Below are 16,278 nucleotides of genomic sequence, written 5' to 3'. Positions count from 1 at the left end.
CATAACATCCTGTCTATCTAATCATCCCTCTGCTTCAAATAGACTGAGCTGAAATTACTCATCAGCCCTCAACTCTGTGTGTAGAGAGAGAGGAGAGAGAGGAGAGAGAGAGGTGTGCGTGTGCATGTGCGTGTGTGAGTGGAGACATTCTGTCTCTACAAGTACTGCCATGCCACTCTCAGGTGGGACAACATATTGATGATGGATGGGAGGAATTACCCCTAGAACAATATTAAACCTTTATTCAGGAGGAATTACCCCCTAGAACAATATTAAACCTGTTTACTGGAGGAATTACCCCTAGAACAATATTAAACCTGTTTACTGGAGGAATTACCCCCTAGAACAATATTAAACCTTTATTCAGGAGGAATTACCCCCTAGAACAATATTAAACCTGCTAACAGGAGGAATTACCGCCTAGAACAATATTAAACCTGCTAACAGGAGGAATTACCCCCTAGAACAATATTAAACCTGCTAACAGGAGGAATTACCCCCTAGAACAATATTAAACCTGCTAACAGGAGGAATTACCCCCTAGAACAATATTAAACCTGCTAACAGGAGGAATTACCCCCTAGAAATATATTAAACCTGTTTACTGGAGGAATTACCCCCTAGAAATATATTAAACCTGCTTACTGGAGGAATTACCCCCTAGAACAATATTAAACCTGCTTAAATGAGGAATTACCCCCTAGAACAATATTAAACCTGCTTTCAGGAGGAATTACCCCCTAGAACAATATTAAACCTGTTTACTGGAGGAATTACCTCCTAGAACAATATTAAACCTGCTTACTGGAGGAATTACCCCCTAGAACAATATTAAACCTGCTTTCAGGAGGAATTACCCCCTAGAACAATATTAAACCTGCTTAAATGAGGAATTACCACCTAGAACAATATTAAACCTGCTTACTGGAGGAATTACCCCCTAGAACAATATTAAACCTCCTTACTGGAGGAATTACCCCCTAGAACAATATTTAACCTGCTTACAGGAGGAATTACCCCCTAGAACAATATTAAACCTGCTTACAGGAGGAATTAGCCCCCAGAACAATATTAAAACTGCTTACTGGAGGAATTACCCACTAGAACAATATAAACCTGCTTACAGGAGGAATTACCCCCTAGAACAATATTAAACCTGCTTACAGGAGGAATTACCCCCTAGAACAATATTAAACCTGCTAACAGGAGGAATTACCCCCTAGAAATATATTAAACCTGTTTACTGGAGGAATTACCCCCTAGAACAATATTAAACCTGTTTACTGGAGGAATTACCCATAGAACAATATTAAACCTGTTTACTGGAGGAATTATCCCCTAGAACAATATTAAACCTGTTTACTGGAGGAATTACCCCCTAGAACCATATTTAACCTGCTTACAGGAGGAATTACCCCCTAGAACAATATAAACCTGCTTACAGGAGGAATTACCCCCTAGAACAATATTAAACCTGCTTACAGGAGGAATTACCCCCTAGAACAATATTAAACCTGCTAACAGGAGGAATTACCCCCTAGAAATATATTAAACCTGTTTACTGGAGGAATTACCCCCTAGAACAATATTAAACCTGTTTACTGGAGGAATTACCCCCTAGAACAATATTAAACCTGTTTACTGGAGGAATTATCCCCTAGAACAATATTAAACCTGTTTACTGGAGGAATTACCCCCTAGAACCATATTTAACCTGCTAACATGAGGAATTACCCCCTAGAACAATATTAAATCTGTTTATTGGAGGAATTACCCCCTAGAACAATATTAAACCTGTTTACTGGAGGAATTACCCCCTAGAACCATATTTAACCTGCTTACAGGAGGAATTACCCCCTAGAACAATATAAACCTGCTTACAGGAGGAATTACCCCCTAGAACAATATTAAACCTGCTTACAGGAGGAATTACCCCTAGAACAATATTAAACCTGCTTACAGGAGGAATTACCCCTAGAACAATATTAAACCTGCTTACAGATCTAATCAACGGTGTAATACACCAATACAGCTCCAAGGCATGATCATAGTTATCATATTCAACCCTCGTAGGAAATAAACAGTCCTTTCTTATGAACAGATTGGGGAGTAGCATATGTTTTGTAATTAACATTCTAAACCACCGTAATACAGTGTAATACAGTGACTAACCAATTTCCAGAACTTCCATCGTATTCAACCCCTACCACATCTAACATAGTTCAGTGTGGGCAGAATATCACCTCAATATTTTCACCACGTCTGCGTCCTCAAGGCTAGTAGAAGACTCTCCAGTCACTATAAACAGGCTCCTCCAGTCATTCACAGCCAGAGATGTCGAATGTCATGGAAGCACACCGTCCTTGTCATTGATGCTGGTCTGAGGTCACAAACCACACGGCACTGTGACTTGACTTCTCCCCTCTCTGACATTAATAATAAATGATGTGATACAACTGCTTAGAACTCCACCCTGAACGACAACAACAGAGAAACTTCCATGGCTGCATTTCATTCCCTCCTAAGGAAGGGAGTAACTTTCTGAAATGAATTGCAGCCTACAAATAACAGAAAACCTACAAATAACAGCCAACCTACAAATAACAGCCAACCTACAAATAACAGCCAACCTACAAATAACAGCCAACCTACAAATAACAGCCAACAAATAACAGCCTACAAATAACAGCCTACAAATAACAGCCAACAAATAACAGCCTACAAATAACAGCCAACCTACAAATAACAGCCAACCTACAAATAACAGCCAACCTACAAATAACAGCCAACAAATAACAGCCTACAAATAACAACCTACAAATAACAGCCAACCTACAAATAACAGCCAACCTACAAATAACAGCCAACCTACAAATAACAGCCAACCTACAAATAACAGCCAACCTACAAATAACAGCCAACAAATAACAGCCTACAAATAACAGCCTACAAATAACAGCCAACAAATAACAGCCTACAAATAACAGCCAACCTACAAATAACAGCCAACCTACAAATAACAGCCAACCTACAAATAACAGCCTACAAATAACAGCCAACAAATAACAGCCAACAAATAACAGCCAACCTACAAATAACAGCCAACAAATAACAGCCTACAAATAACAGCCAACCTACAAATAACAGCCAACAAATAACAGCCTACAAATAACAGCCAACAAATAACAGCCTACAAATAACAGCCAACCTACAACTAACAGCCAACCTACAAATAACAGCCTACAAATAACAGCCAGCCTACAAATAACAGCCTACAAATAACAGCCAACCTACAAATAACAGCCTACAAATAACAGCCAGCCTACAAATAACAGCCAACCTACAAATAACAGCCAACAAATAACAGCCAACAAATAACAGCCTACAAATAACAGCCTACAAATAACAGCCAACCTACAAATAACAGCCAGCCTACAAATAACAGCCAACCTACAAATAACAGCCAACAAATAACAGCCAACAAATAACAGCCTACAAATAACAGCCTACAAATAACAGCCAACCTACAAATAACAGCCTACAAATAACAGCCAGCCTACAAATAACAGCCAACCTACAAATAACAGCCAACAAATAACAGCCTACAAATAACAGCCAACCTACAAATAACAGCCAACAAATAACAGCCAGCCTACAAATAACAGCCAACCTACAAATAACAGCCAACAAATAACAGCCAGCCTACAAATAACAGCCAGCCTACAAATAACAGCCAACAAATAACAGCCAACAAATAACAGCCAACAAATAACAGCCCACAAATAACAACCTACAAATAACAGCCAATCTACAAATAACAGCCCACAAATAACAACCTACAAATAACAGCCAACAAATAACAGCCAGCCTACAAATAACAGCCTACAAATAACAGCCTACAAATAACAGCCAACCTACAAATAACAGCCAGCCTACAAATAACAGCCAACAAATAACAGCCAACAAATAACAGCCCACAAATAACAACCTACAAATAACAGCCAATCTACAAATAACAGCCCACAAATAACAACCTACAAATAACAGCCAACAAATAACAGCCAGCCTACAAATAACAGCCTACAAATAACAGCCAACCTACAAATAACAGCCAGCCTACAATTAACAGCCAACAAATAACAGCCAACAAATAACAGCCCACAAATAACAACCTACAAATAACAGCCAATCTACAAATAACAGCCCACAAATAACAACCTACAAATAACAGCCAACAAATAACAGCCAACCTACAAATAACAGCCAACAAATAACAGCCCACAAATAACAACCTACAAATAACAGCCAATCTACAAATAACAGCCCACAAATAACAACCTACAAATAACAGCCAACAAATAACAGCCAGCCTACAAATAACAGCCAACAAATAACAGCCAACAAATAACAGCCCACAAATAACAACCTACAAATAACAGCCAATCTACAAATAACAGCCCACAAATAACAACCTACAAATAACAACCTACAAATAACAGCCAATCTACAAATAACAGCCAACAAATAACAACCTACAAATAACAGCCAATCTACAAATAACAGCCCACAAATAACAACCTACAAATAACAACCTACAAATAACAGCCAATCTACAAATAACAGCCCACAAATAACAACCTACAAATAACAGCCAATCTACAAATAACAGCCCACAAATAACAACCTACAAATAACAGCCAACAAATAACAGCCAACCTACAAATAACAGCCAACAAATAACAGCCAACCTACAAATAACAGCCAACAAATAACAGCCAACAAATAACAGCCAACAAATAACAGCCAGCCTACAAATAACAGCCAGCCTACAAATAACAGCCAACCTACAAATAACAGCCAACAAATAACAGCCAACAAATAACAGCCAGCCTACAAATAACAGCCAGCCTACAAATAACAGCCAGCCTACAAATAACAGCCAACCTACAAACAACAGCCAACAAATAACAACCTACAAATAACAGCCAACAAATAACAGCCAACCTACAAATAACAGCCTACAAATAACAGCCTACAAATAACAGCCAACCTACAAATAACAGCCAACCTACAAATAACAGCCAACAAATAACAGCCAACAAATAACAACCTACAAATAACAGCCAACAAATAACAGCCAACCTACAAATAACAGCCTACAAATAACAGCCAGACTACAAATAACAGCCTACAAATAACAGCCAACCTACAAATAACAGCCAACAAATAACAGCCAACCTACAAATAACAGCCAGCCTACAAATAACAGCCAACAAATAACAGCCAACAAATAACAGCCCACAAATAACAACCTACAAATAACAGCCAATCTACAAATAACAGCCCACAAATAACAACCTACAAATAACAGCCAACAAATAACAGCCAGCCTACAAATAACAGCCTACAAATAACAGCCAACCTACAAATAACAGCCAGCCTACAATTAACAGCCAACAAATAACAGCCAACAAATAACAGCCCACAAATAACAACCTACAAATAACAGCCAATCTACAAATAACAGCCCACAAATAACAACCTACAAATAACAGCCAACAAATAACAGCCAACCTACAAATAACAGCCAACAAATAACAGCCCACAAATAACAACCTACAAATAACAGCCAATCTACAAATAACAGCCCACAAATAACAACCTACAAATAACAGCCAACAAATAACAGCCAGCCTACAAATAACAGCCAACAAATAACAGCCAACAAATAACAGCCCACAAATAACAACCTACAAATAACAGCCAATCTACAAATAACAGCCCACAAATAACAACCTACAAATAACAACCTACAAATAACAGCCAATCTACAAATAACAGCCAACAAATAACAACCTACAAATAACAGCCAATCTACAAATAACAGCCCACAAATAACAACCTACAAATAACAACCTACAAATAACAGCCTATCTACAAATAACAGCCCACAAATAACAACCTACAAATAACAGCCAATCTACAAATAACAGCCCACAAATAACAACCTACAAATAACAGCCAACAAATAACAGCCAACCTACAAATAACAGCCAACAAATAACAGCCAACCTACAAATAACAGCCAACAAATAACAGCCAACAAATAACAGCCAACAAATAACAGCCAGCCTACAAATAACAGCCAGCCTACAAATAACAGCCAACCTACAAATAACAGCCAACAAATAACAGCCAACAAATAACAGCCAGCCTACAAATAACAGCCAGCCTACAAATAACAGCCAGCCTACAAATAACAGCCAACCTACAAATAACAGCCAACAAATAACAACCTACAAATAACAGCCAACAAATAACAGCCAACCTACAAATAACAGCCTACAAATAACAGCCTACAAATAACAGCCAACCTACAAATAACAGCCAACCTACAAATAACAGCCAACAAATAACAGCCAACAAATAACAACCTACAAATAACAGCCAACAAATAACAGCCAACCTACAAATAACAGCCTACAAATAACAGCCAGCCTACAAATAACAGCCTACAAATAACAGCCAACCTACAAATAACAGCCTACAAATAACAGCCAGCCTACAAATAACAGCCAACAAATAACAGCCAACCTACAAATAACAGCCAACCTACAAATAACAGCCAACAAATAACAGCCAGCCTACAAATAACAGCCAGCCTACAAATAACAGCCAACCTACAAATAACAGCCAACAAATAACAGCCAACAAATAACAGCCCACAAATAACAGCCAACAAATAACAGCCCACAAATAACAACCTACAAATAACAGCCAACAAATAACAGCCAGCCTACGAATAACAGCCTACAAATAACAGCCTACAAATAACAGCCTACAAATAACAGCCTACAAATAACAGCCTACAAATAACAGCCAACAAATAACAGCCAACAAATAACAGCCAACAAATAACAGCCAACAAATAACAGCCAACCTACAAATAACAGCCAACAAATAACAGCCAACCGACAAATAACAGCCAACAAATAAGAGCCAACAAATAACAGCCAACAAATAACAGCCAACAAATAACAGCCAACAAATAACAGCCAACCTACAAATAACAGCCAACCTACAAATAACAGCCAACCTACAAATAACAGCCAACAAATAACAGCCAACCTACAAATAACAGCCAACCTACAAATAACAGCCAACCTACAAATAACAGCCAACAAATAACAGCCTACAAATAACAGCCAACCTACAAATAACAGCCAACAAATAACAGCCAACCTACAAATAACAGCCTACAAATAACAGCCAACCTACAAATAACAGCCAACAAATAACAGCCTACAAATAACAGCCAACCTACAAATAACAGCCAACCTACAAATAACAGCCAACCTACAAATAACAGCCAACCTACAAATAACAGCCAACAAATAACAGCCAACAAATAACAGCCAACCTACAAATAACAGCCAACAAATAACAGCCAACCTACAAATAACAGCCAACAAATAACAGCCTACAAATAACAGCCTACAAATAACAGCCAACAAATAACAGCCAGCCTACAAATAACAGCCAACCTACAAATAACAGCCAACAAATAACAGCCAACCTACAAATAACAGCCAACAAATAACAGCCAACAAATAACAGCCTACAAATAACAGCCTACAAATAACAGCCTACAAATAACAGCCAACAAATAACAGCCTACAAATAACAGCCAACAAATAACTTCCAGGCAATTTCCAGGCAATGTGTACATCCACACTGGACTGTACTCATGAAGAGGCGAGGTATGGAGTATGTATGGAGTATGTATGGAGTATGTATGGAGTATGTATGGAGTATATATGGAGTATGTATGGAGTATGTATGGAGTATGTATGGAGTATGCATGGAGTATGTATGGAGTATATATGGAGTATGTATGGAGTATGTATGGAGTATGTATGGAGTATGTATGGAGTATGTATGGAGTATATATGGAGTATGTATGGAGTATGTATGGAGTAGGTATGGAGTATGTATGGAGTATGTATGGAGTATATATGGAATAGGTATGGAGTATGTATGGAGTATGTATGGAGTATATATGGAGTATGTATGGAGTATGTATGGAGTATGTATGGAGTATGTATGGAGTATGCATGGAGTATATATGGAGTATGTATGGAGTAGGTATGGAGTAGTATGGAGTATGTATGGAGTATGTATGGAGTATGTATGGAGTATATATGGAGTATGTATGGAGTATGTATGGAGTATGTATGGAGTATGTATGGAGTATGTATGGAGTATATATGGAGTAGGTATGGAGTATGTATGGAGTATGTATGGAGTATATATGGAGTATGTATGGAGTATGTATGGAGTATGTATGGAGTAGTATGGAGTATGTATGGAGTATGTATGGAGTATGTATGGAGTATGTATGGAGTATGTATGGAGTATGCATGGAGTATGTATGGAGTATGTATGGAGTAGGTATGGAGTATGTATGGAGTATGTATGGAGTAGTATGGAGTATGTATAGAGTATGCATGGAGTATGTATGGAGTATGTATGGAGTATGTATGGAGTATGTATGGAGTAGGTATGGAGTATGTATGGAGTATGTATGGAGGCCCAGGAGCTCCCGGGGACCACAGCCCCTCCATCGGCCTGGTGATTGATGGGCATACCCTGGGCATGGCCCTGGAGTCAGACCTGGTGGAGCGGTTTGTGGAGCTAGCTCGGCGCTGCCGCTCTGTGCTATGCTGCAGGGTCGCTGCATTATCGGGACAGGAGGGCATGCAGGTTTGTGTCAGGGCTTTTACTCTGAAGATTCTCTGACATAGCCTGGTCCCAGATCTGTTTGTGCTGTCTTGACAATGACCATGTGATTTGACAAGACAGCACAAACACATCTGGGACCAGGATATGAAAGATTTTGATTCTCTGTCATTCTTAACTAAACCAAACACATGTTGAAGGAGCTGTGTGCGTTTGATTCTCTGTCCTTCTAAACTCAATCAAACACATGTTGAAGGAGCTGTGTGCGTTTGATTCTCTGTCCTTCTAAACTCAATCAAACACATGTTGAAGGAGCTGTGTGCGTTTGATTCTCTGTCCTTCTAAACTCAATCAAACACATGTTGAAGGAGCTGTGTGCGTTTGATTCTCTGTCCTTCTAAACTCAATCAAACACATGTTGAAGGAGCTGTGTGCGTTTGATTCTCTGTCCTTCTAAACTCAATCAAACACATGTTGAAGGAGCTGTGTGCGTTTGATTCTCTGTCCTTCTAAACTCAACCAAACACATGTTGAAGGAGCTGTGTGCGTTTGATTTCATTTAGGTTTCATTTGGATACATTCTAGTCCTCATTTGGACTAATCTTCCAAGAGTCCTTAACAAATTTTAACATTTCATTTAAAAATACAATGATGTTTTTCTGTTTATCTTCTGTCTGCAGGCTGTCATGGCCAGTGACTTCTCCATCTCCTGTTTTAACCACATGAAGAAATGTATCCTGGTCCACGTTCACTGGTGTTAGGGCAGACTGGCTAACATGGCCACAGAATGTGGTGGGCGTTTCACCCCGTCCATTCACCACCACTGCATCACACCAATCTAAACACTTGTGTTGATAGGCGCCTTACAATCTCTTCCAAGTCAGATATTCTTCTTCTTATTGGTTCAAGGCCCAGTAAGGACTTTGGGCCATTTCTAATCTGTCCCCCAGACCTATGTCAACTTCCTCTTCTGGTACCAGTTCTACTGTGGGTTCTCTGGCATGGCCGTGATCCAAACTCTAACCCTAACCCTTAACCCTTTACCCTAACCCAAACTCTAACCCTAACTCTTAACCCTTTACTCTAACCCTTAACCCTATCCCTAACTCTAACCCTAACTCTAACTCTAACCCTTAACCCTTTACCCTAACCCTTAACCCTAACCCTAACCCTAACCCTAACCCTAACCCTAACCCTAACCCTAACCCTTAACCCTTTACTCTAACCCTTAACCCTATCCCTAACCCTAACTCTAACTCTAACCCTTAACCCTTTACTCTAACCCTTAACCCTATCCCTAACCCTAACCCTAACTCTAACTCTAACCCTAACCCTTAACCCTTTACCCTAAGCCTAACTCTAACTCTAACTCTAACCCTAACCCTTAACCCTTTACCCTAACCCTAACTCCAACCCTAACCCTTAACCCTAACCCTAACCCTAACCCTAACTCTAACTCTAACCCTAACCCTTAACCCTTTACCCTAACCCTAACTCTAACTCTAACTCTAACCCTAACCCTTAACCCTTTACCCTATCCCTAACCCTAACTCTAACTCTAACTCTAACCCTAACTCTAACTCTAACCCTAAACCTTAACCCTTTACCCTAACCCTAACTCCAACCCTAACCCTTAACCCTAACCCTAACCCTAACCCTAACTCCAACTCTAACCCTTAACCCTAACCCTAACCCTAACCCTAACCCTAACCCTTAACCCTTAACCCAGAAACTTTGCCACAGAGACGCTGCTGGGCCTCCCAGAGCTGTACAGGAGTGGCCAAGGGTCAGAGGTCAGTGTTTAATGGGTTAGGGGTCAGAGGTCAGGGTGTCACAACTAATTTCTATCGGTGAGATGATGCTTGCTGTGTCGATATTAGTGTTGGTGGTGAGACCCCAATGTGTAATGTCTATAAATAGATGAGTACTTTATTGCGTATCTCTTTAGGCTAAAATGTGTGTCTCTGATTTCAGGGATATAATCCCTTTACATTTTGGATCGCCATGCTGGACGCCTTCTATCAAAGTCTGGTATGCTTCTTCATTCCATTTTGGGTAAGAATGACACTCGAAAAACTGTACAGTCACCTCTAATAGCTTGTATAATTTGGCAATTTCAATAACGTTTTCAAAACAAATTTCAAATATAATGAGTTAATTGTCACTTTTCCAGACCTACCATGGATCAGACATAGACATCTACACGTTTGGAACTCCTATTAACACTGTGTCTTTATTCACAATCCTTCTGCATCTGGCCTTAGAGATCAAAACCTGGGTGAGTCACATCTGGTTTTAGTGAGCGAGCAACGGCTCTCAGCTATGGTCAAAATACTTTTTAATACACTCTAACTTTTCATTCCCAACCCCATTCATATCTGATATATCTGTTCATAACCATTCATATCTGTTATAGCTGTTCATAACCATCCATTCATATCTGTTATATCTGTTCATAACCATTCATATCTGTTATATCTATTCATAACCATTCATATCTGTTATATCTGTGCATAACCATTCATATCTGTTATATCTATTCATAACTATTCATATTTGTTTGTTGATCTTGTCTTGTTTACTTCTCTACCCATGTGTTATTGATAATGTATTAACCCATGTGTTATTGATAATATATTAACCCATGTGTTATTGATAATGTGTTAACCCATGTGTTATTGATAATATATTAACCCATGTGTTATTGATGATGTATTAACCCATGTGTTACTGATAATGTATTAACCCCATGTGTTATTGATAATGTATTAACCCATGTGTTATTGATAATGTATTAACCCACGTGTTATTGATAATGTGTTATTGATAATGTATTAACCCATGTGTTATTGATAATGTGTTATTGATAATATATTAACCCATGTGTTATTGATAATATATTAACCCATGTGTTACTGATAATGTATTAACCCCATGTGTTATTGATAATGTATTAACCCATGTGTTATTGATAATGTATTAACCCACGTGTTATTGATAATGTGTTATTGATAATGTATTAACCCATGTGTTATTGATAATGTGTTATTGATAATATATTAACCCATGTGTTATTGATAATGTATTATCCCATGTTTATTTTTTTTATTTTACCTTTATTTAACCAGGCAAGTCAGTTAAGAACAAATTCTTATTTTCAATGACGGCCTGGGAACAGTGGGTTAACTGCCTGTTCAGGGGCAGAACGACAGATTTGTACCTTGTCAGCTCGGGGGTTTGAACTCGCAACCTTCCGGTTACTAGTCCAACGCTCTAACCACTAGGCTACGCTGCCGCCCCATGTGTTATTGATAATGTATTAACCCATGTGTTATTGATAATACAGTATATTAACCCATGTGTTATTGATAATGTGTTATTGATAATATATTAACCCATGTGTTATTGATAATGTATTATCCCATGTGTTATTGATAATGTATTAACCCATGTGTTATTGATAATACAGTATATTAACCCATGTGTTATTGATAATACAGTATATTAACCCATGTGTTATTGATAATGTATTAACCCATGTGTTATTGATAATACAGTATATTAACCCATGTGTTATTGATAATGTATTAACCCATGTGTTATTGATAATACAGTATATTAACCCATGTGTTATTGATAATGTATTAACCCATGTGTTATTGATAATACAGTATATTAACCCATGCGTTATTGATAATGTATTAACCCATGTGGTATTGATAATACAGTATATTAACCCATGCGTTATTGATAATGTATTAACCCATGAATTATTGCTCCTCTAGACTGTAGTCCACTGGGTGATCATGCTGGGTAGTGTATCTCTGTACTTCATGGTGACCCTGGTCTACAGTGCTGTGTGTATCAGTTGTAATCCACCATCAGACCCCTACTGGATCTTACAGCAGCAAATGACTGACCCCATGTTTTACCTGGTCTGTGTCATCACTACTGTGGTCGCCCTGCTGCCCAGGTAAACATAACATTACTATAGTACTATATAGCATTTATATGTTATACTGTATATCTACAACTGAGTCATGCAGCAACAACAGACAGTCTACCTGGTCTGTGTCATCACTGCTGTGGATCGCCCTGTACATAGTAATGTACATTAAACTATATAATTACTTTAACACATATATATAGCTGTATTTCAATAGAAACCCTGAAAGGAGCTAGACTGTAGAAGGAAGTCGTACTAATTTACACCATCATTTCTGTGGTGGCACTGTTACTGCTACCTGGCTAGCAGGGGGGGTTCAAGCTATGGATTTATTTATTTATTTACAAATAGTATTTGTCTTGGATCTTCCCTGGACTCCCTGGACGAGTGTTGGCTAAGAGAGAGAGAGAGAGAGAGAGAGAGAAGGAGAGAGAAAGAGAGAGAGAGAGAGAGAGAGAGAGAGAGAGAAGGAGAGAGAAAGAGAGAGAGAGAGAGAGAGACAGAGAGAGAGAGAGAGAGAGAGAGAGAGAATTGGACTGATATTAAATTAAATGATAATCAGATTAACTGAGTTGATCATGAAGAGAGATATGATGGGCACAAAGCCCTTGATGACAATTATTTAGGGCCTCATTTCATTAGTTAAATTAGTCCTTAATGACAGTAATTCAGGGCCTCATTTTATTAGTTAAATTAGTCCTTAATAACAGTAATTCAGGGCCTCATTTCATTAGTTAAATTAGTCCTTAATAACAGTAATTCAGGGCCTCATTTCGTTAGTTAAATTAGTCCTTAATAACAGTAATTCAGGGCCTTATTTCATTAGTTGAATTAGGCCTTAATAACAGTCATTCAGGGCCTCATTTCATTAGTTACATTATAATATTGATGTCTACATTTCTCTGTAGGTCAGTGCAGATGCTGAAAAGATCAGGGGTGTGTTGCGGCTCAGTCAGCCTCTCTTCTCTCTCTGAGTTGAATCCATGCCCCTGAACGAGCTTCATATTCACAGTCTTGACACACACACACACGCGCACGCACACGCGCACACACACACACACACACACACACACACGCACACAGAACTCAGAACGAGCGTCGTGTTCACAATGCTCTGATTTACATCAAATGGGCACATATTTTATACTGGCCTGCTTTCCCTCCACCACCACCATTACCACACCATCTCTCTCTCTCTCCCCCAGGTACACATACCGTGTGCTGATTAACACAGTAGCCCCCTCCCCCATCATACGGGCTAGGCATCTGGAGCGACTGGACCCCACCACCAAGGAACAGTGGATCAGGGAGTGGAGGGGGCTCAGGGGAGAGAGCAGATGGGGGGTGGGCGCCGGAATAGACCCAGAAACAGGAGCCTTCTCTGGGCAATCAATGTCACCACTGCCTCACCATCATCCACCTTGGGACTCTTCTCCTCAGAGCACAGTTCAGGTTGAACTCCAACAACAACCAATTGAGACATCACAGAAAGTGACATCATGATGAACGTCATCACCAAGAGATCTCTGAACCCCTTTCTGTCTTGAGAACCTGGGGGATCCTGGGAAAACCTGGGCGATTCTGGGAGAACCTGGGGGATCCTGGGAGAACCTGGGGGATCCTGGAAGAACCTGGGGGATCCTGGGAAAACCTGGGTGATTCTGGGAGAACCTGGGGGATCCTGGGAAAACCTGGGCGATTCTGGGAGAACCTGGGCGATTCTGGGAGAACCTGGGGGATTCTGGAAGAACCTGGGGGATCCAAGGGGAACCTTTAGTACATCACACACAGGAGCAATGAAGAATGAATTATATTTATTACAATGTCATTTTGACAAAGATGGGACTGATTATCTATATATTGTTGAACTGGCTCATATCTGGATATGTGCTCCAGTGTGCAATAAGGATGATTAATGAAGTGATGTGATGATAATGATGTCCAAAAAGCTATATTTGTATAATGACGCAAAGTATCACCGCTTCTGTCTGTCTTCTGGTGTCAAATGCTGTATCAAGTTTCCATTGTAATTGAATACTAAAATATACCACAGACAGAGAGGCACCTCTCTTCACTCTCCACTTCCCCTCAGAACAAGGGATGCACCACTCTCCTCTCTCCACTTCCCCTCAGGACAAGGGATGCACCACTCTCCTCTCTCCACTCCCCTCAGAACAAGGGAGGCCCCACTCTTCTCTCTCCACTCCCCTCAGAACAAGGGAGGCCCCACTCTTCTCTATCCACTTCCCTCAGAACAAGGGAGGCTCCACTCTTCTCTCTCCACTTCCCCTCAGAACAAGGGAGGCTTTACTCTTCTCTCTCCACTTCCCCTCAGGACAAGGGAGACACCACTCTTCTCTCTCCACTTCCCCTCAGAACAAGGGAGGCACCACTCTTCTCTCTCCACTTCCCCTCAGAACAAGGGAGGCTCCACTCTTCTCTCTCCACTTCCCCTCAGAACAAGGGAGTCACCACTCTTCTCTCTCCACTTCCCCTCAGAACAAGGGAGGCACCACTCTTCTCTCTCCACTTCCCCTCAGAACAAGGGAGGCTCCACTCTCCTCTCTCCACTTACCCTCAGAACAAGGGAGGCTCCACTCTCCTCTCTCCACTTCCCCTCAGAACAAGGGAGGCTCCACTCTCCTCTCTCCACTTCCCCTCAGAACAAGGGAGGCTCCACTCTCCTCTCTCCACTTCCCTTAGGAAACACATTAGCCTGTTACTCTACTGATGGTTTTCAGAGCACACTGATAACCCAATCAGTCTCGCCTCTCTTCCCACCCTGCACCGTCCACCCCATCCTTACACCCCTCTCCAAAAAACAACCTCCACTTTTCCAGAACAAAGCACTTAGTATGTTTTATTTAAACTTCCCCTGCCTCACCTAGGCTGCTTTGCGTCATTAATGGCTCCGTATTCCCTATATAGTGCACTACTTTTGACACCCTATGGTCCCTGGTCAAAAGTAGTGGACTATGTATGGAATAGGGAGCCATTTGGGACACACCCAGACCTAGACACCTGAGAGTAATTTGCTCAATGGACAGACGCTCCAAATCCCATCCCATCACCTCTCGCTCTGTGGCCACAGACACACCGTACCATAACTCACGTGTCCCTGTCCAACTCCCAAGCTACCCATCATGACGTAGTTGGTACACTGCAGATGGTGCATCATGTAGTGGCGTTTTCAGTTCACAGACATCGGTCCAAATGGCACCCTACTACTTTTGACCAGGGCCCTATCTGGTCAGAAGTAGTGGACTGTGTATGCATTAGGGTAACATTAGGAACACAGATCATGTGTCTAGAATTTAGAACATTTAGAACACAGATCATGTGTCTAGAATTTAGAACATGTGGAACACAGTTCATGTGTCTAGAATTTAGAACATTTAGAACACAGTTCATGTGTCTAGAATTTAGAACATTTAGAACACAGATCATGTGTCTAGAATTTAGAACATGTGGAACACAGATCATGTGTCTAGAATTTAGAACATTTAGAACACAGTTCATGTGTCTAGAATTTAGAACATGTGGAACACAGTTCATGTGTCTAGAATTTAGAACATTTAGAACACAGTTCATGT

The 16,278-nt window shown here is 40.1% G+C and overlaps 1 protein-coding gene across 1 annotated transcript in view; it reads left to right on the top strand.

The window, feature by feature from the left end:
* atp10b (ATPase phospholipid transporting 10B) overlaps positions 1-14,462 on the top strand; it is a 57,726-nt gene extending 43,264 nt beyond the window's left edge. Inside the window, 9 exon segments of the mRNA XM_090221531.1 lie at positions 8,561-8,763; positions 9,420-9,531; positions 9,720-9,726; positions 10,469-10,532; positions 10,714-10,794; positions 10,913-11,017; positions 12,525-12,712; positions 13,891-14,070; positions 14,234-14,462. Of these exon segments, the coding sequence (XP_090077657.1) occupies positions 8,561-8,763; positions 9,420-9,531; positions 9,720-9,726; positions 10,469-10,532; positions 10,714-10,794; positions 10,913-11,017; positions 12,525-12,712; positions 13,891-14,070; positions 14,234-14,462 (1,169 nt within the window).
* Positions 14,463-16,278: the final 1,816 nt, after the last annotated feature.

The sequence above is a fragment of the Oncorhynchus mykiss genome, chromosome 25, assembly GCF_057628025.1.
Source record: "Oncorhynchus mykiss isolate SJ-2025 chromosome 25, ASM5762802v1, whole genome shotgun sequence".
NCBI classification, from domain to species: Eukaryota; Metazoa; Chordata; class Actinopteri; order Salmoniformes; family Salmonidae; genus Oncorhynchus; species Oncorhynchus mykiss.
This window is presented reverse-complemented; position numbering and strand designations above follow the sequence as displayed.